Genomic DNA, 22283 nt, shown 5'->3' with positions numbered 1-22283 from the left:
TGTGAAATATAAATACAGTGGAAATGGAAAAGTAGACTAAACGCAGAGAGAACAAATGGCTCCTTTAAGAAAGTCAGCTGGTGCAAATAAAAAGTTCGAAGGAGGAAGTAGGAAGTCGTTTACGAACAAACCAAGCACAAAGAGGAGAAATTGACAATTTAAGACATAAGACAATGGCGGGTATTAAAGGTAAATTGATTGATACTTGCTCTACACAACTCTCTTGTTTCCATAAACGTTTTCTCCCCGCCACTGGCAAGCCAAGTGCAACATTGTATCGATTCCACGTATGCCACGAACACTTATGGGTCTTGGCTAGAAGGGATCTAGCTTTTGTAAAATTAACGTCAAAAGTAGATTTTTATTTTAGCTAACCTTTACCCTTTTCCTAACCTTAGCACTATTCTCAAAACCTGCTACAAAAAGTAAAATCTGACGTTAATTAAAAAAATATGTAACCGTTCTAGCCATGATCCTTGTTATGGTGTCACATAACTTTTGCTTTGTTATGATACGTTGCCGTGGCGTACACTGTCACATTGACATGTTAATGTGTTATCCAGTATTGCAATATAACATAATTATACAATGTGCTTGTGTATTTCCCTATAATTAAGACTCAAGTACGAGTTATTTGGCTACTTGAGAGTTCGCAACAAATGCAGGCTTGCTTCGAAAACACCGACACCATAATTACATACATTTCCATTGAAACGCTACGTTTTCCTTCCGGTATTGCTCTCAGATGCGGTTGTGGTGCATACGTTGATTTATCGAATGTATGCGGCTTGATAGAAATGGTAGCAGAAGGTGAATGTTGAACTTTTGTTGCATACATATCAAGATGATGCGTGCTATTTTGCGCAATGACGCTATCGGTGTGTTTGAAAAACATGTCGATCACACCGACAGTGTTTACATTTTTGTACACCAGAAGTACATTTCATTTCAAATGGAACGCTGCGTTTGCCTTGCAGCATTGCGTTGCAGTGCGTTCTGTGTTGTGCATATGTTGGATTTATGCATCATGCTACGAACACACCAGTGTTTTTACGCAAAGTAACACGCAGCATCATCAGGATATGTATCCAGCAAAAGTTCAATATTCACCTTCTCCTACAGTTTCTTTCAAGCCGTCTACCCATAGAGTTGGATTTTATTTAACTAGGCAAGGCAGTTAAGATTTTATTGTAAATTGTTTACAATGACGGCCTAACCCGGACAACATTGGGCCAATTGTGCGCTGCCCTATGGTACTCCCAATCACGGCCGGTTGTGATACAGCCTGGAATCGTACCGGGGTTTGTAGTGATGCCTCCAGCACTGAGATGCAGTGCCTTAGACTGCTGCGCCACTCGGGGAAATAGTAGGCAGCATCTTCTTGATGTGTGCAACAGAAGTTAAATATTCACCTTCTGCTACCATTTCTGTCAAGCGGTCTACACATACAGTTTGACGCATACATTCGATGATCCAACATCTGCACTACACAGAACGCACAGCAACTGCCTCTGCAACGCTATGCTGAATGTCAAATGCAGCGTTCCAGTGAAAATGAATGTAGTTCCGGTTAATCAAAATGCTATGATGCTGTCGGTGTGTTCGAGGCGTAAGAGCAGTGACGCTGTCGGTGTGTTCGAGGCGTAAGAGCAGTGACGCTGTCGGTGTGTTCGAGGAGTAAGAGCAGGGGAGACGGCAGTGACCCTGTCGGTGTGTTCGAGGCGTAAGAGCAGTGACCCTGTCGGTGTGTTCGAGGCGTAAGAGCAGTGACACTGTCGGTGTGTTCGAGGAGTAAGAGCAGTGACACTGTCGGTGTGTTCGAGGAGTAAGAGCAGTGACCCTGTCGGTGTGTTCGAGGCGTAAGAGCAGTGACACTGTCGGTGTGTTCGAGGAGTAAGAGCAGTGACACTGTCGGTGTGTTCGAGGAGTAAGAGCAGTGACACTGTCGGTGTGTTCGAGGAGTAAGAGCAGTGACCCTGTCGGTGTGTTCGAGGAGTAAGAGCAGTGACCCTGTCGGTGTGTTCGAGGAGTAAGAGCAGTGACCCTGTCGGTGTGTTCGAGGAGTAAGAGCAGTGACACTGTCGGTGTGTTCGAGGAGTAAGAGCAGTGACACTGTCGGTGTGTTCGAGGAGTAAGAGCAGTGACCCTGTCGGTGTGTTCGAGGAGTAAGAGCAGTGACACTGTCGGTGTGTTCGAGACCCTGTAGAGTAGCAGTGACCCTGTCGGTGTGTTCGAGGAGTAAGAGCAGTGACACTGTCGGTGTGTTCGAGAGTAAGAGCAGTGACACTGTCGGTGTGTTCAGTGACACTGTCGGTAAGAGCAGTGACACTGTCGGTGTGTTCGAGGAGTAAGAGCAGTGACACTGTCGGTGTGTTCGAGGAGTAAGAGCAGTGACCCTGTCGGTGTGTTCGAGGAGTAAGAGCAGGGACCCTGTCGCTGTGTTCGAGGAGTAAGAGCAGTGACACTGTCGGTGTGTTCGAGGAGTAAGAGCAGTGACCCTGTCGGTGTGTTCGAGGAGTAAGAGCAGTGACCCTGTCGGTGTGTTTGAGGAGTAAGAGCAGTGACCCTGTCGGCGTGTTCGAGGAGTAAGAGCAGTGACCCTGTCGGTGTGTTCGAGGAGTAAGAGCAGTGACACTGTCGGTGTGTTCGAAGCGTAAGAGCAGTGACCCTGTCGGTGTGTTCGAAGCGTAAGAGCAGTGACCCTGTCGGTGTGTTCGAAGCAGTGACAGACTGGAGCCTGGCCTGTATGGCTTCATCATGTGGCCACCTAGTCACAGCCTTGCCTGGCGTGAACATATTCACTTTTTCTGTGGGTGGGAAGGGGTGTATGATGGGGTGTTATTCTCAATTGATTCTATGTATTTGTCTATTCATGTGGACAATAAACTATATCATTCACTACCGTTCAAAAGTTTGGAGTCACTTAGAAATGTCCTTGTATTTGAAAGAAAAGCACTTTTTCTCCCCATTTTTAAAATAACATCAAATTGATCAGAAATACAGTGTAGATGTTGTAAATGACTATTGTAGCTGGAAATTGAAGATTTTGATGACTTGAGGTGTCTGTTTCTCAAACTAGACACTAATGTACTTGTCCTCTTGCTCAGTTGTTCACCGGGGCCTCCCACTCCTTTCTATTCTGGTTAGAGACAGTTTGCGCTGTTCTGTGAAGGGAGTAGTACACACCGTTGTACCAGATCTTCAGTTTCTTGGCAATTTCTCGCATGGAATAGCCTCCATTTCTCAGAACAAGAATAGACTGACGAGTTTCAGAAGAAAGTTCTTTGTTTCTGGCCATTTTGAGCCTGTAATCAAACAAATGCTAATGCTCCAGATACTCAACTAGTCTAAAGGCCAGTTTTATTGCTTCTTTAAATCAGAACAACAGTTTTCAGCTGTGCTAACATAATTGCAAAAGGGTTTTCTAATGATCAATTAGCCTTTTAAAACGATAAACTTGGATTAGCTAACACAACGTGCCATTGGAACACAGGAGGGATGGTTGCTGATAATGGGCCTCTGTACGTCTATGTAGATATTCAATTAAAAATAAGCTGTATCCAGCTACAATGGTCGTTAACAATGTCAACACTGTATTTCTAATCAATGTGATGTTATTTTAATGGACAAAATGAGTTTTTCTTTCAAATACAAGGACATTTCTAAGTGACCCCAAACTTTTGAACGGTAGTGTATATCATTGTCAGTGAAGGCAATCCACACTGCAAACGGTCAACCAAAATGTAACTTAATTGTGTAAATTCCATTTATCCTTTTATTTACATTCATGATGACAGAACCTTATTATTAGTTGCATAATACACTGTTATAAGTTGCATGCTACCTTTTTTTCTTTTTTGTTGTTGTATTTGAGTATTTATTTGGATGGGACATTTGGCTGCTTAGAGTGAGTAGACTACTGACTAGGGTCCATGCTGCTTAGAGTGAGTAGACTACTGACTAGGGTCCATGCTGCTTAGAGTGAGTAGACTACTGACTAGGGTCCATGCTGCTTAGAGTGAGTAGACTACTGACTAGGGTCCATGCTGCTTAGAGTGCGTAGACTACTGACTAGGGTCCATGCTGCTTAGAGTGAGTAGACTACTGACTAGGGTCCATGCTGCTTAGAGTGAGTAGACTACTGACTAGGGTCCATGCTGCTTAGAGTGAGTAGACTACTGACTAGGGTCCATGCTGCTTAGAGTGAGTAGACTACTGACTAGGGTCCATGCTGCTTAGAGTGAGTAGACTACTGACTAGGGTCCATGCTGCTTAGAGTGAGTAGACTACTGACTAGGGTCCATGCTGCTTAGAGTGAGTAGACTACTGACTAGGGTCCATGCTGCTTAGAGTGAGTAGACTACTGACTAGGGTCCATGCTGCTTAGAGTGAGTAGACTACTGACTAGGGTCCATGCTGCTTAGAGTGAGTAGACTACTGACTAGGGTCCATCTTTGCTGGATAGCCAATAAGAACCCTGTCTGTAAAAGTGCCAACTGTCTCACCATCTCTGTTTCTGTCGTCCTATAGCGCTGGTTGGCTTGTCCTTCAGTGGAGCTATTGGCTTGACTTTCCTGCTGTTGGGCTGTGCACTGGAGCAGTATGGGTATGTATTTTGCCCCTTTACCTCTGAAATCTGTGAAGACACTTGTTAAATGGGACCACATATGGAAGTTAGTGGTGTAGCTAACTCTGATGCAATGTGTCCCGATTTTTGTCCAAGGTGGTTAACCCTATCAGAGCAGTGGTTAGTGTGTTTCCATGCTGGGGTGACCCAGGTTCAAAACCGGCAAGGGGTGTTATGTTCTGCGTCTCTGATTAATTAAATGAATATGACCGCAACTGATTTGAACCGGTTTTGTTTTCATTGTTTTCTCAGGGTGTACTGGCCTCTCTTCGTCCTCATCTTCTACATACTGTCTCCTATCCCCACCTTCATATCCAGAAGGCTCAGTGATGACAGTGATGCAGCCAGCAACGCATGCAGAGAGCTGGCATGCTTCTTCACGACGGGCATTGTGGTGTCTGCGTTCGGGCTTCCCATCATACTGGCCCGGGTTGCATTAGTGAGTCCTGCCTGATATTGTCAATGGCCAATGACTGTCATGTGTCACTTTAGTTGCTTATGTCATTATAAGCTGATTTAGGATCAGTTTAAGTGTTGATGCTCATAATGGTCATAATGACTTGGGTAGGTGAAGCTGATCCTAGAATGAATGTAGTTGTGAATGGTACATGCTGGTACGAGTCCTGATGATACTCAATAATAGCTAAGGTAACTGAAAGTGGCACAGCGGTCTAAGGCACTGGTAGAGGCATCACTACATACCCTGGTTCGATTCCAGGATGTATCACAACCGGATGTGATTGGGAGTCCCATAGGGCCGTGCACAATTGGCCCAGCGTCGTCCGGGTTTGGCCGGTGTAGGGCACCATTGTAAATAATAATTTGTTCTTAACTGACTTGCCTAGTTAAATAAAGGTAAAACACTACACCTATATTACATGTTAGCAGAGCTGTAGTTAACATCTAATAAATCAAATTGATAGAGCACAACCAGTGACTGTTATCTAGGTTTTGTTCATAACGTCACGCAACAGAAAAACGTTTGACAACATTTTGCGGCGGGGGGTGTAAAAGGCCATTTTTGTCATTGGACAGGTCCAGGAAGTCCCTCCCCCTTTTAATTATTTCTGGTGCCTAATAAACATGGCCCTGTTCTCCTCCAGATCCAGTGGGGGGCCTGTGGCCTGGTGATGGCTGGCAACGCTGTCATCTTCGTGACCATCCTGGGCTTCTTCTTGGTGTTCGGCGGGGGAGACGACTTCAGCTGGGAGCAGTGGTAGACCGTCTGGATCTCTGGCACCATCCCAAATGGACCCCTAGACCCTACGCCCTATGGATTTGACCGGTGCAAGCAATATGGTAGTAGCTTCACCCTGCCCTCTGATAGGCTAGGTGGAAGTTTCACCATATTGTTTAAACCAATCAAATCTACTCTGATCTCTAAAAGTGCATAGGGTGTAGGGTCTAGGGATGGATTGGGACACAGAGACGGAGGGAGTCAGTCATTCCTGTTATTAACAACAAGGTTACAGTGGTGGACGACAGATATGATAAACCAAAAAGCTACTACGGCCTAACGTCGCTACTAACTGACGTTTTAAGAAGCTGATGCTGACTATTTAATGTCCTATGAGAAAGGTGCCACCCCCTCCTGGTTAGTGAGGAGGGGGTGGCACTCCTGGTTAGTGAGGAGGGGGTGGCACTCCTGGTTAGTGAGGAGGGGGTGGCACTCCTGGTTAGTGAGGAGGGGGTGGCACTAAACAGGGTGTCTGGGATGTTAATGGACACTGCGATGTCTGTCCTTTTTTTTCCTCCACAGATACCTGATCAGTTTTTCTTATAGTATTCGCTCCAATATTCTCTTCAACCTTTTTTTTGCCTTACCTGTCCCCTATGCTGAGGGAGAGTCATTGAAAACCAGTGTCCTGTCCAGCCCCCCCCCCCCCCTCCCCCCTCCCTAGGAACTTGTTGATCTCAGTGAGAAGACTGGATAGGTGTAAGCATGTGGTGAAATATCACCAATGGGAAATGTTCTTTTAACATCTACACAAGTGTCTAGGGCTAGAGTGGTTGTTTCTGGAAAAGGCCCACCTCTCTACATTCATATCTATAAAGCCAGATGCTAGTTTAAGGATAATAATAACTTGTATGTGTGTTATGAGGGATACTGTTGAATGATTTTTGTTGTAATCACCACTACGCCGTCTGTGTCCACTTCATTTAGGGAGTATTCTGTTTGTTTGTGGAAATCTTATTTAAGCGTAAGCATTTCAAATGATCTACTCATTCTTACAGCTGATTGCGTGTGTACCTTATTTTGTTTGTATGTATCTATTTCATATGATCACTTTGGGTATGACTTCATAACCAGGTCAAGGTTTCTGTTTGTAGTTTGTTGTTTTCAACATGTTGCCCTTCTGCAAATGTTTCCACCAATACCAAAGGCCATTTTAAGAAAAGAAGGTAGACATGGTTCATTCACCCCACTAAGGTTTCTGATGTGTCTAATATTATGAAACACACAGTTCATATTAATTAGGAAAACAACATTGTTATGCCATTATAAGCTGGTTGTCTTCACTGACGACAGAGGCTAACATAAGGGTTTGTGAATCATTGTCTATATTAGTACAGGAATGTTGATTTCACACATGGAATGTAAACACTATATATTTTGTGTTTTGTAGAACAGGTCTGTTTGTGTTCAAATGAAGTGCCCACATTTCTATTCACCAAAAAACTAATTGACAAGTGCCTGTTAAATCGATATTTTTTTTTACTTAAAAAAACATTTTTATGTCACTTTTTATATTCGGTACTGGTAAAGCCTGAGAACATATATAGTACATTAGTGACCAGATGTAAACAAACTACTTTATACTTAGCTTTAGCAACATGCAATCACTAAATATAAAGTAGGCCTACTTCCAATCAGTCTTATTTTCACTGAAGGGTCTATTGAAGGGTGATTCAGAGAGAGTGGCCATATGCAACAACAAACTTTCAACAACAAAATATGACTTTCCATTTCACTCGTGTGTATAATTGATACACTTGTGCATGTGTAATAGGACAAATATAATCACCCACCAAAGAAAAACATATTTAACATTTCTACATGATCTTATCTCATGAATATAAACATTGTTTTAAGAGCGATCGTTCACTATGCCGCCTTCGTTGTTGCACATGTACTGTAGGCGTCAACTCGAAACTTAACACGTCACTTTCAAAACACTAGAGGGCACTAGAGACCTGTATTTAAACTCCTGACAAAAAAACTATACAGTCTGTTTTCTAACATTAATTAAAACACTATTAAAATAAAATAAAAATTTTGAAATATGTCAATATTTCAATGGCCATTTTTTGAGTCCAATATTTTTGCAGTTTTACATCACAAAGGAGAGGGAGAGAGCATTGGGACAGAAAGACCACAACACAAGTGCAGTTTGCTGGCACGGTCACACAGGAGACTTGGTTAAGTAAAGAGAGATCCATTTTAGGAAAACTTATTACTGAATCAGATATACTTAGACGTATTAATAATGGTACAGTTGTTAGTTTCTTCTGAGATCGTTGTACTGTATGCAACATTTAACAAATTGAATTATATGCTGATTTAACTAGATCACTTGGACACTTGTTGTTGTTGTTGAACCACAGAATGTATTTCTATACAGAATCATTGTATCTGTTTACCATGGCCATTCCCTGAGTATTATTCATGGATGGAGCATTTTAGTAGACACCTGGATTTACACAGCAGCCATAATGACTAGAGAAATCTCTGAAGAGCTCCCCACGGGAGAGAGAGCTGGAGAGGGATACATAAAGAGACAGACAGAGGGAGGATGTTATTTGGAGACTAACCAATTGTCAATTGGAGCCTGACCCTAAATTCAGATGAAAGGTCTAAACATTGTTTTTCTTTAGTATGAGACATCACAAATAGACTTAACCTTTCAATCAAATCCATTTTGTTGTCATGTACACTGTTTACAGCAGGTATAAAAGGTGCAGGGAAATGCTTGTGTGCTTGTTCCCTCAACACTGCAGTACAATCAACATCAATAGGTCAAAAACAAAATGACAAGTAATAGAAGATGTAGTATGCTTAGTACACAATACGATATACAGAACAGACCATGAACAATAGGATGTATAGAACAGACCATGAACAATAGGATACACAGAACAGACCATGAACAATAGGATACACAGAACAGACCATGAACAATAGGATACACAGAACAGACCATGAACAATAGGATGTATAGAACAGACCATAAACAATAGGATACACAGAACAGACCATGAACAATAGGATACACAGAACAGACCATGAACAATAGCACACAGAACAGACCATGAACAAGGTACAGCTAGGTTCTAAGGTACAGCTAGGTTCTAAGGTGCAGCTAGGTTCTAAGGTACAGCTAGGTTCTAAGGTACAGCTAGGTTCTAAGGTGCAGCTAGGCTCTAAGGTACAGCTAGGTTCTAAGGTGCATGTCTGTGGAGGGAGACAGCTAGGGTCTAAGGTACATGTCTGCGCAGGGAGACAGCTAGGGTCTAAGCTGCATGTCTGCGCAGGGAGACAGTTAGGGTCTAAGGTGCATGTCTGCGCAGGGAGACAGCTAGGGTCTAAGGTGCATGTCTGCGCAGGGAGACAGCTAGGCTCTAAGGTGCATGTCTGCGCAGGGAGACAGCTAGGCTCTAAGGTGCATGTCTGCGCAGGGAGACAGCTAGGCTCTAAGGTGCATGTCTGCGCAGGGAGACAGCTAGGCTCTAAGGTGCATGTCTGCGCAGGGAGACAGCTAGGGTCTAAGGTGCATGTCTGCGCAGGGAGACAGCTAGGCTCTAAGGTGCATGTCTGCGCAGGGAGACAGCTAGGGTCTAAGGTGCATGTCTGCGCAGGGAGACAGCTAGGCTCTAAGGTGCATGTCTGCGCAGGGAGACAGCTAGGCTCTAAGGTGCATGTCTGCGCAGGGAGACAGCTAGGGTCTAAGGTGCATGTCTGCGCAGGGAGACAGCTAGGGTCTAAGGTGCATGTCTGAGCAGGGAGACAGCTAGGGTCTAAGGTGTATGTCTGCGCAGGGAGACAGCTAGGCTCTAAGGTACATGTCTGCGCAGGGAGACAGCCTAGCTGTTCAGCAGTCTGATGGCCTGGCGGTAGAAGCTGTCTCGGAGCCTGTTCGTCCGAGACCCGATGCTCCAATACCGCTCGGCAAATGGTAACAGTGAAATGTCTGTGGCTCGAGTCCTTTATGATCTTCCTCAAACACACAGATGTCCTGGAGGCACAATTCAACTTATTTACATAACGAATCCAATGTCAATTCAATTCACCAACGAAGTAAAAGAAACATGATTACATGTTTAATGTTTATTTAATTAGATAGAAATCAATGGCTGTTTTATTTCCGGCTGTCTTTGTGTTGCCACTTTGTGTTTTAGCAACATTTAAGAAGACAAAATGGAGATTTAATGATACACATGTCACTGTGCTTTGGGTTTATCAGAATTGGCATGTCATTGACTGTAGGATGCATTGGGCTGTGAATGGGAGTGTGATGACGCAGGATTGAGGGATTGTATTATCAGACAGACATGTCCTTATTTGGTTGGGAAACATTGATGTAGGGTGTAACTTGACTGGTGGCTGTGTTCACGATATCTATTTTGTTCTGTCAGAGAGAGAGAGAGAGAGAGAGAGAGAGAGCGAGAGAGAGAGAGAGACTGTAGGAGAGAAAGAGAGATGTGTGTGTGTGAGAGAGGTAGTAGAGAAACTGTATGAGAGTGTGTGTGTGTGTGTGTGTGTGTGTGTGTGTGTGTGTGTGTGTGTGTGTGTGTGTGTGTGTGTGTGTGTGAAAGAGATGAAGGTGCAGTTGGATGAATGATTTAAGGCATCATGATGGAGTTTACCAGGGTCAGATAACGCAATATACTGTTGATTTGTCAGAGGTGCTAACCCCATCTGGCCTGGAAGCTGTGAGCACCTCCATGAGGGCTTTGGTCAAAAGCAGTGCACTACTGTATGTGGGGAACACGGTGCCGTTTAGGATGCAGTCATGGAGCAATTCAAAGCTGCAAGGCCGGATGGGGTTTGTATACGTCAAGCATAAACTTCAGTAAGTTGTGATAGTTGACCCTGGGCCCATACGATTCTGGTCATCAGGCTTTTCAGACTTGAGGAGCCTCTGAGGCAGATATCGATGACACAATGATATACTGTGTGTGTGAGCGTACATGTTTGTTTGTGTGTGTGTCGTGCGTGCCTGTACATATGTGATTGACGGGTACTATATAGGTCAGGTAGTAGGATGAATGTAGGATGAAAAAGAAGGGGCCCTGGAAAGACCATTCATCATTGGCACCTGGGACAACTGTTGCCTGGCAACAGCATAGAAATCAAAACGGTTTGCACCGGCCCTAGCCTTGAACATCATAACTCCTCAAACGGTATAAACAGATGGTTATAGCCAGTGCTCACAGTTACCATGCAGGTGCCTGCCTTTGGAGTAGGGTGAAGTTGCCCCTAGACACAGATCTTGGGTCAGTTTTGTATTTATCCAACTAATGGTTAGGATTTGGGGCAGGGGAAGCTGATCCTAGATCTGCACCTGGGGGAAAATGCACCCTGTAGCCCTCACAGCTGGCTGCCCAACAGTTACAATGGAGGTGCATGTCTTTAGAGTTGGCAGGATATCCTGGCCAGTGGCCGCTGCTGGATCCAAAAACTCAGCAATCTAGATGAGGTGAGATATGCAGGGAAGGTTAGGACACTGGGTGGCCCTGCTATGTGGGGTGGCTAATGCAGTATAATGACTGCAGGATATTTTTAATAGCCTGGCTGGATGGCAGCTGGATTGACTGAGAACCTATCACATTCATGAATGCTGATGATGTCAGTTTGGTGTAATTTCTTCTGTAGGCTGGCCAGCATCAACACTAAAAGAGGGAGGGAGAGAGCGACGCTTGTCAACAACAACAGAAAGAGCGAGTGGGGAAGGACGTGCAACGGTCAGAGAGAGCGAGTAGGGAAACGCGGGCAACGGTCAGAGAGAGCGAGTGGGGAAGCACCGGCAACCGCCAGAGAGAGCGAGTGGGGAAGCACGGGCAACGGTCAGAGAGAGCGAGTGGGGAAGCACGGGCAACGGTCAGAGAGAGCGAGTGGGGAAGCACGGGCAACGGTCAGAGAGAGCGAGTGGGGAAGCACGGGCAACGGTCAGAGAGAGCGAGTGGGAGCGAGTGGGGAAGCACGGGCAACGGTCAGAGAGAGCGAGTGGGGAAGCACGGGCAACGGTCAGAGAGAGCGAGTGGGGAAGGACGGGCAACCGCCAGAGAGAGCGAGTGGGGAAGGACGGGCAACCGCCACAGAGAGCGAGTGGGGAAGGACGGGCAACCGCCAGAGAGAGCGAGAGGGATTCAGGGGTGTGTTTCGTCTGTAGTCTGCATCATAGCTAAATAGGTACTGAGAGCGACCAACATCCACCGCGAATAGAGAGAACAACGCGACGGAGCACATAGGATAGTGCGCTGAAGTCAAGAAGGTTAACAGAGACCGGACCGTATGTTCATAAATACACTTAAGTCATCTTATAAAGTGGACGTCTCTCCGGGTAAGGCGTCTTCTACTTTGTTTTTTTGTGTGGGGGGGTCGCTTTTGTTCGAGGGGCTGAGGATGATTTTAACATATCATAGACGTAGCTGTACGTAGGCCTGTCTACCTTATCTAATAATATATATTATAAACCATTAACTCACCCATGTTGTCCCTTTCAAGTCCAGAAACCTGTAGTTGTCGTCCATGCACCTCACGTTGTTAGTTTTTCTACGTATATGTTGCCCGGTGGTAACAAATGTCATCTTGCATTCGACTATTACCAAGGTGTGGATAAATTAGAAGTTGCTACAGTGTAGCCTAGGTATGCTAACATCTCAAATAGATAGTTTGAGGACTGCTTTCTGTTCATCTCATCCCATAATCTTGTGTAGGTTACTAGGTTGTCTGTTTCGCACAACTCTTTCACAGCGTACATCTGTGCCTTTCACTGAGTATGCGACCATTAGGTTAAACTAATGAGAGAAGCCAAGTTTATTGAAGGGTAAAAGTAACTACCAAAATAAAGGGAAAACAAACCGAGTCTTTATAGGGCGTTGTGCCACCACGAGCCAGAACAGCTTCAATGCACCTTGGCATAGGTTCCACTGGAACTCTATTGGAGGGATGCGACAACATATTTCCACAAGAAAGTCCATCGTCTGGTGTTTTGTTGATGGTGGGGGAAAGTGTTCAATTGGGTTGAGCTCTGGTGACTGAGACGGCTATATGGTTTTCATGCGCATCAAACCAGTCAATGCCCTGAGTCGGCAGTCATGTGGGCATAGCCAAAATAATGGTCTATCCAGCCAGCATTTTTACACACAGCCATGTTGCGATGTTAATTGCTAGATTATCTCAAGAAACACTCCTGTGTGGAAGCACCTGCTTTCAATATACTTTGCAGCCCTCATTTAGGCAGTTACCCTAAAGTGATGGAGAAGGGTGTATCTCTAACACACACAAGGTCAAATCCAATTTTATACTTCATAAACTACAGATGTGGACGAACAGGGAAATGCTTACCTAAGGCCCTGCCCAACAATGCAGAGAGAAAGAAAATAGAGAAATAATAGAAAAGTAAAAACACATAATAATGAAAGTAACAATAGATACACAATGAGTAATGATGACTATATAGAAGAGGTACCAGTACCGAGTTGATGTGCATGGCTACGAGGTAATGGAGGTAGATATGTACATATAACTAGGATTAAAGTGACAGAAAATTAACTGTAGCAGCAGCAGGGTATTTGACGAGTCTCAAAATTGAGTGCAAAAAGGGTCAATGCAGATAGTTAAATAGTTAACCAAATAGCGACCAGACTAACTATTTAGCAGTATTATGGCTTAGGGGTAGAAGCTGTTCAGGGTCCTGTTGATACCAGACTTGGTGCATCAGTACAGCTTGCCGTGCTGTAGCAGTACAGTCTAATGACTTGGGTGTCTAAAGACACCGCCTGGTATTGATGTCCTGGATGGCAGGTTCGGCCCCAGTGATGTACTGGTCCGCACACACTACCCTCTAGCCGCAGGGGTGGGCAATTTCAGTCCTTGGGGGCCTGATTGGTGTCACAGTTTTCCCCAGCTAACACACCTGACTCCAATAATCAACTAATCATGATTTTCAGTTTAGAATGCAATCAGTTTAATCAGCTGTGTTTTCTAGGGATGGAGAAAAAGTGACACCTATCAGGCCCCCGAGGACTGGAGTAGTCCACCCCTGCATCTAGAGCCCTGCGTCGGCTGCTAAGCAGGTGCCATAACAAAGCGGTGATGCAGCCAGTCAAGATGCTCTCAATGGCGCAACTGTATATGTTTTTAAGGATCTGAGGGCTCTTTTCAGCCTCCTGAGTGAGAAAAGGTGTTGTCGTGTCCTCTTCACGACTGTGTTGGTGTGTTTGGAACATGACAGATCCTTAGTGATGTGGACACTGAGGAACTTGAAGCTCTCGGCCTGCTCCTCGTCAGCTCCGTCAATGTGAACGGGAAGAAGAAGACTCGAGGCTGTAATCGCTGCCATCGGTGCTTCAACAAAGTACTGAGTAAATGGTCTGAATACTTAAGTAAATGTGATATTGCAGTAATTCAATTTTTTAAATAAATTTGCAAACATTTTGAAAAACCTGTTTTTGCCCTGTCATTAAGGGCTATTGTGTGTAGATTCAGTATTTGTATTTATTTATTTTAATCTATTTTAGAATAAGGCTGTAACGTAACAAAATGTGGATCAAGTCAAGGGGTCTGAATACTTTCCGAATGCACTGTAACCATGAGTTGACCATTCAAAACGTGGGTTAGAGGTTCCAACTTCCAAGCCCATTCTATCCATTCTATTTATATGTGTGCTAGTGCAAAACTCGTTTGCTTGTTTCATCACTTTGTTAAAGAGTCCATGTTTCAGCTTAGGGCACCAAAAAGGCTAGAGCCCTGGTCTTCATCCATTACCGTCGGTTATAAGGTCATAGTCCCAGCCCTGGTCTTCATCCATTACCGTCGGTTATAAGGTCATAGTCCCAGCCCTGGTCTTCATCCATTACCGTCGTTTATAAGGTCATAGTCCCAGCCCTGGTCTTCATCCATTACCGTCGGTTATAAGGTCATAGTCCCAGCCCTGGTCTTCATCCATTACCGTCGGTTATAAGGTCATAGTCCCAGCCCTGGTCTTCATCCATTACCGTCGGTTATAAGGTCATAGTCCCAGCCCTGGTCTTCATCCATTACCGTCGGTTATAAGGTCATAGTCCCAGCCCTGGTCTTCATCCATTACCGTCGGTTATAAGGTCATAGTCCCAGCCCTGGTCTTCATCCATTACCGTCGGTTATAAGGTCATAGTCCCAGCCCTGGTCTTCGTCCATTACCGTCGGTTATAAGGTCATAGTCCCAGTCCTGGTCTTCGTCCATTACCGTCGGTTATAAGGCCATAGTCCCAGCCCTGGTCTTCATCCATTACCGTCGGTTATAAGGTCATAGTCCCAGCCCTGGTCTTCGTCCATTACCGTCGGTTATAAGGTCATAGTCCCAGCCCTGGTCTTCATCCATTACCGTCGGTTATAAGGTCATAGTCCCAGCCCTGGTCTTCATCCATTACTGTCGGTTATAAGGTCATAGTCCCAGCCCTGGTCTTCATCCATTACCGTCGGTTATAAGGTCATAGTCCCAGCCCTGGTCTTCATCCATTACCGTCGGTTATAAGGTCATAGTCCCAGCCCTGGACTTCATCCATTACCGTCGGTTATAAGGTCATAGTCCCAGTCCTGGTCTTCGTCCATTACCGTCGGTTATAAGGTCATAGTCCCAGCCCTGGTCTTCATCCATTACCGTCGTTTATAAGGTCATAGTCCCAGCCCTGGTCTTCGTCCATTACCGTCGGTTATAAGGTCATAGTCCCAGCCCTGGTCTTCATCCATTACCGTCGGTTATAAGGTCATAGTCCCAGCCCTAAGTCAGGGGAGTGAAAATGAAATCCCAGATCCCCACTCCGTCTCAGGCTGGTCTCTGATATGAAATATTAAGTCTGTGGCTGCTGGAGCTGAAGCATCATAGTGTGCGGTGCCTTTTGACGTATCTAAATATATGCACAGAGGGAATATGTTTTTGGACTTTGACTAAAGGCCATCTATGGTACAGTTGTAGTCGGAAGTTTACATACACTTAGGTTGGAGTCACTAAAACTAGTTTATCAACCACTCCACACATTTCTTGTTAATAAACTATAGTTTTGACAAGTCGGTTAGGACATCTACTTTGTGTATGACACGTAATTTTTCCAACAATTGTTTTTACAGACAGATTATTTCACTTATATTTCACTGTATCAAAATTCCAGTGGGTCAGAAGTTTACATACACTAAGTTGACTGTGCCTTTAAACCGCTTGGAAAATTCTAAAAAATGATGTCATAGCTTTAGAATGTATTTTTTTCTGAAAGGCTAATTGACATCATTTGAGTCAATTGGAGGTGTACCCGTGGATGTAATTCAAGGCCTACCTTCAAACTCAGTGCTTCTTTGCTTGACATGGGAAAATCAAAAGAAATCAGCCAAGACCACAGAAAAAAAATTGTAGACCTCCACAAGTCTTGTTCATCCTTGGGAGCAATTTCCAAACACCTGAAGATACCACGTTCATCTGTACAAACAATAGTACGCAAGTATAAACACCATGGGACCACGCAGCCGTCATACCACTCAGGAAGGAGATGCGTTCTGTCTCCTAGAGATGAACGTACTTTGGTGTGAAAAGTGCAAATCAATCCCAGAACAACAGCAAAGGACCTTGTGAAGATGCTGGAGGAAAAGGGTACAAAAGTATCTATATCCACAGTAAAACAAGTCCTATATCGACATAACCTGAAAGGACACTCATAAAAAAAGCCAGACTACGGTTTACAACTGCACATGGGGACAAAGATCGTACTTTTTGGAGAATTGTCCTCTGGTCTGATGAAACAAAAATAGAAAATGGACAATGACCCCAAGCATACATCCAAAGTTGTGGCAAAATGGCTTAAGGACAACAAAGTAAAGGTATTGGAGTGACCATCACAAAGCCCTGACCTCAATCCTATAGAACATTTGTATGTAGAACTGAGAAGCATGTGTGAGCAAGGAGGCCTACAAACCTGACTCAGTTACACCAGCTCTGTCAGGAGGAATGGGCCAAAGTTCACCCAACTTATTGTGGGAAGCTTGTGGAAGGCTACCAGAAACGTTTGACCCAAGTTCAACAGTTTAAAGGCAATGCTACCAAATACTAATTGAGTGTATGTAAACTTCTGACCCACTGGGAATGTGATTAAAGAAATAAAAGCTGAAATACATTTCTCTCTACTATTATTCTTACAATAAAGTGGGGATCCTAACTGACCTAAAACAGGGATTTTTTTACCCTGATTTAAATGTCAGGAATTGTGAAAAACAGAGTTTTTAAATGTATTTGGCTAAGGAGTACGCAAACCTCCGACTTCAACTGTACATTTGATTCACATATGGATTCGCACAGCTGAAGCTTTGACAGATGCGCGGTAAAGCCGCACTTTGCATTATGCTCCCATCTGCAGACATTTTGAGGTGCCGTGGACCTGATTTCAGTACATGTCATCTCGTGAAATTCACATGGGCCCCTTCCTTTGTCTCCCAGTTGACAATTCCTCCGTTATACTTTTCTGTCTGTCACTGGGACTCAGGAGGGTTTTTAATCTGTCGGGCAACACAGTCCACAACCATTGAATGGAGGTCATTGACTAAGTTCTTACACCGTCAGTATATTAAATCAGTGATACCTCAATGGAGTTTTAATGGGTTGCCCTCAATATGATAGATCAAAAATGTGTGTTAGGCAGTGACAGACTTAGTTACCATGCTGATTTTATTGTGCTTATTCAGCTCTCCTATCAGACGATAACTCACCCAGATCATAAATGTGTCCGCGGAATTAGATTTTCCTGTGGCCGGGTCACTTAGCCACAGTGCTCTGCGTTAGAGCACTATTCTCCCGTTGGTGGAGAAGTTTAATGGCCAATAGTCTTAGAGACAAATGCTCTACAAAAGGGGACAGTTGGTGGCCTAGTGGGTAGAGAGGCGAGCCAGCCAGCACCCGGTTTCCGGTTCAAAATACCAGTTGGATGGGAAAAATCTGTCTGGAATTGAGCTGGCAACCGGAGGATCGCTGGTATCAAATGTTCAATGCCATTGTGCCCTTGAGCAAGGCACTTAACCCATCACAACACAGCTGCCCGTATGGCAGCATCTCTCTCTCTTTGTGTGTGTTGGAGGGGTTGGATCAAAAGCCGAAGTCAGATTTCAGTTGGACCTTGTGTGTAATTGATCAATAAAGGGATCTTGATTGTACACATTTTTGTGCACATTAAAGCTTTGCCCAGAGAGGACAGATAGTAAGCACATGCTTTGTGTGGGTACTTAATGGGTCTACTGCAGAAAATGAATCCAAAAATATCCCAAAACTGGCATACTATATGTCCTAAAACATATATATATATTGTCATTGGGAATGTGGAATTATGCCAATCCTATTGGCTTGCTTTGGGACTCATTTGGAGGAGACAAGTGGCAGTCATCCCAGAGCTCTGTAGATGTACAGCTCAGTTTGAGTGTTTGACCATTTTGGCACCCATAGTTCAAAGATCATTACATTTTACTAAGGATGTAAATTACAATTTTATTGTCATGGAACATTTGGTTCCAACATGGCCAAAACTAGTTATCAACCCTGGCATCTCTGGCAGTGCCCTGGGGTAGTCTGTCTTGTCCAGGCTGTGCCATATACAGTAGCCCAGCATTATCTCATCTCACAGCTGCTACACACGGCTGTCTCTCTTGTCTCTCTTTCCCTCTGTGTCTTTGTGTCTCTCTCTCTCGCTGTCTGTCGCTCTCTGTCTTTGTCTCTCTCTCTGTCTGTCTGTCTGTCTGTCTGTCTGTCTGTCTGTCTGTCTGTCTGTCTGTCTGTCTGTCTGTCTGTCTGTCTGTCTGTCTGTCTGTCTGTGCCATCTGTCAGTGGCCTACATCTCCCTGCTCTCTCTTTCCATCAAGCATGGCTAATTCTGTCTCTGTTTGAAGAAACAAACTGCTGTCCCTGTCTTTGTCTGCGTGTTGTCTTTCTGTATTGTTGGCATGTAGATAAGCATTTTCGAGACACTTGGAAACACTTATTGATGTCTTTAACAGGCCAAACGTTGAAGACCAGTCAACTGTCTTGGGATTTGTGGTCACAATGTTTTAAGCGGCCTACAAAGGTCATGTGCTATGACTTGTGGCTTTGAGCCTTTGTGATATGCGTTGCAGTCAGTGCCGATCTCCTGAAATAGATTAGGCCTAGAGAGGATAATTCAATGTACAGTAATTGATCCATGGTCAATAAAATAAATAAAAAACGTCAAGAATCACTCAAGAAAGTAAATTGGGATAACATGTTCAATTCATGATCCAGAGGCAGTTGACATTGGGATTGATAGGCTGAGATGATTAGATATCATTTGTGAATACATCCTTTAACTTCTATAACATTAAACAGGTTTCCCGTGATACAATTATTTGAATATACTTCAGAAAGTATTCAGACCCCTTGACTTTTTCCAAATGTTATTTTACAGCCTTATTCTAATATGGATTAAATAAATAAAACATCCTTAGCAATCTACACACAATACCACATAATGACAAAGCAAAAACAAGTTTTTGGAAATGTTTGCAATTTTATTTTAAATAAAAAACCGACACCTTATTTACATAAGTATTCAGAACCTTTGCTATGAGACTTGAAACTGCCCCTTTGCGATATGCATTGCAGTCAGTGCCGATCTTCTGAAATAGATTAGGTCTAGATAGGATCATTCAATGTACAGATTTGGAGAAGCACACAACTGTTTATAAAAGGTCCCACAGTTGACAGGGCATGTCACAGCAAAAACCAAGCCATGAGGTTGAAGGAATTGTCTGTAGCGCTCCGAGACAGGATTTTGACGAGGCACAGATCTGGGGGAGGGTACCAAAACATTTCTGCACCATTGAAGGTCCACAAGAACAGTGGCCTCCATCATTCTTAAATGGAAGAAGTTTGGAATCACCAAGACTCTTCCTAGAGCTGGCTGCCCGGCCAAACTGAGCAGTTGGGGTAGAAGGGCCTTGGTCAGGGAGGTGACCAAGAACCCGATGGTCACTCTGACAGAGCTCTAGAGTCCCTCTGTGGAGATGGGAGAACCTTCCAGAAGGACAACCATCTCTGCAGCACTCCACCAATAAGGACTTTATGGTAGAGTGGCTAGACGGAAGCCACTCCTCAGTAAAAGGCACATGACAGCCCGCTTGGAGTTTGCCAAAAGGCACCTAAAGACTCTCACACAATGAGAAACAAGAATTTCTAGTCTGCTGAAACCAAGATTGAACTCGTTGGCCTGAATGCCAAACATTACGTCTGGAGGAAACCTGACACCATCACTACAGTGAAGCATAGTGATGGCAGCATCATGTTGTGGGGATCTGTTTCAACAGCAGAGACTGGGAGACTAGTATAGATCAAGGCAAAATCAACGGAGGAAAGTACAGAGAGATCCTTGATGAAAACCTCCTCCAGAGCGATCAGGTCCTCAGACTGGGGTGAAGGTTCACCTTCCAACAGAACAATGACCCTAAGCACACAGCCGAGACAACGCAGGAGTTGCTTCGGGACAAGGCTCTGAATGTCCTTGAGTGGCCCAGCCAGAGCCCGGACTTGAACCCGATCTAACATCTTTGGAGTGAACTGAAAATAGCTGTGCAGCAACGTTCCCCATCCAACCTGACAGAGCTTGAGAGGATCTGCAGAGAAAAATGGGAGAAACTCCCCAAATACAGGTGTGTCAAGCTTGTAGCGTCATACCCAAGAATACTCTAGGCTCTAGTTGCTGCCATAGGTGCTTTAACAAAGTGCTGAGTAAAGCTAAACAATTAAAAACATTTTTTTACTTTATATTTACATTACATTTAAGTCATTTAGCAGACGCTCTTATCCAGAGCGACTTACAAATTGGTGCGTTCACCTTATGACATCCAGTGGAACAGCCACTTTACAGTAGTGCATCTAAATCTTTTAAGGGGGGGGGGTGAGAAGGATTACTTTATCCTATCCTAGGTATTCCTTAAAGAGGTGGGGTTTCAGGTGTCTCCGGAAGGTGGTGATTGACTCCGCTGTCCTGGCGTCGTGAGGGAGTTTGTTCCACCATTGGGGGGCCAGAGCAGCGAACAGTTTTGACTGGGCTGAGCGGGAACTGTACTTCCTCAGTGGTAGGGAGGCGAGCAGGCCAGAGGTGGATGAACGCAGTGCCCTTGTTTGGGTGTAGGGCCTGATCAGAGCCTGGAGGTACTTTAGTTTATTTAGTAAATATTTTCTAAACTGCATTGTTGGTTAAGGGCTTGTAATTAAGCATTTCACTGTAAGGTGTACACCTGTTCTACTCGGGCAGGTGTGACAAATAGAATTTGATACTTATGTAAATGTGATATTTCTGTTTTTTTTATTTAAAAAAAAAACGTCAAAAAAACTGTTTTTGCTTTGTAGAGTTGCAGATTTTGGGGAATATTCAGAGGTGGAAACTTTCCATGGGAATTAATGGGAATATATGCAAATGTAATATTAATACCATTTAAATGTAGATGTTTTTTGCATTGGATATATATATATACCATATCACATGGAGACAGAAACATAAACCTTTTACCTTATCATAAGTAGACATAATTGCAAATTATTATCATTAATTAAATGCGTTGACTCTTCACATGGGATGATTTCACTGAACAACAAAATAAAGGGAATATTGAATGACCCCCAATGATCCATCACATCTCCCAAAAATGTTTTCAACATATAATAAAAATGATAGTCTAGAAACTAAAGCTTTGGTTGTCTCCCTCTCTGGCTTCCATGCCTTCTCCCTGGACCTCCTCAATGTCCACCTCTTGAACATCAGACTCTGAGGCCTCATCTTCACTGTCACTTTCCAACCTTGTTGAGGATGGCTCGTTGTCAGGCTCAAAAAGCCTCAAATTTGCCCGGAGGGCCACCAATTTTTCAACCCTTGTATTGGTCAGCCTGTTGAGTGTTTTGGAGTGTGTGTGTGTTGACAAACAAGGACCAGTTGTTATCTGAGGTGGCTGATGTTGGTGGGATTTGGAGGTGGATGGAGACAACAAGGGAAAGAGCCTCAGATCCACAAAGTCCCTTCCACCAGGTGGCTGATGAGATATGTTGGCACGACTGTCATATTGCATCTCCATCCCATGTACTTCGCTAGACTGCCAAGAACCGTGCCCTCATCCAGGCCAAGGTGGCGAGACACGGTAGTGATGACACCATAGGCCTTGTTGATCTCTACACCAGACAGGATGCTCTTGCCAGCATGCTTGGGGTCCAACATGTACGCTGCGGGGTATATGAGCTTCAGGCAGAAGTCTTCACGCTTTTTGATGTATTTCAGAACTGCAGTTTCCTCTGCTTGGAGCAACAGTGAAGTGGGCAGGGCAGTGCGGATTTCTTCTCTTACATCTGCAAGCAGAGTCTGAACATCAAACCGGATGGCACTGTCTCCCTCAATCCGTGCAATGGCTACTGCTATA

The 22283-nt window shown here is 44.3% G+C and overlaps 1 protein-coding gene across 1 annotated transcript; it reads left to right on the top strand.

The window, feature by feature from the left end:
- The first annotated feature begins 74 nt into the window (after window positions 1-74).
- Window positions 75-7369, top strand: LOC115103337 (leptin receptor gene-related protein). Its single transcript, XM_029624223.2, has 4 exons — window positions 75-189; window positions 4531-4606; window positions 4880-5066; window positions 5731-7369. Exons 1-4 carry the CDS (start codon window positions 174-176, stop codon window positions 5845-5847), a joined length of 396 nt encoding a protein of 131 aa, XP_029480083.1. The 5' UTR covers window positions 75-173; the 3' UTR covers window positions 5848-7369.
- The last annotated feature ends 14914 nt before the right edge of the window (window positions 7370-22283 follow it).

This window comes from Oncorhynchus nerka, linkage group LG20 (genome assembly GCF_034236695.1).
Source record: "Oncorhynchus nerka isolate Pitt River linkage group LG20, Oner_Uvic_2.0, whole genome shotgun sequence".
NCBI lineage: Eukaryota > Metazoa > Chordata > Actinopteri > Salmoniformes > Salmonidae > Oncorhynchus > Oncorhynchus nerka.
The sequence above is the reverse complement of the archived record's forward strand: the minus strand, read 5'-3'. Positions and strand labels throughout refer to the sequence as shown.

Bases quoted from the DNA above. Each gene is read 5' to 3' on its own strand.
- LOC115103337 (XM_029624223.2), top strand. The intron at 4,607-4,879 runs GTATGTATTTTG...TTGTTTTCTCAG, and splicing joins TGTGCACTGGAGCAGTATGG to GGTGTACTGGCCTCTCTTCG. The intron at 5,067-5,730 runs GTGAGTCCTGCC...GTTCTCCTCCAG, and splicing joins TACTGGCCCGGGTTGCATTA to ATCCAGTGGGGGGCCTGTGG.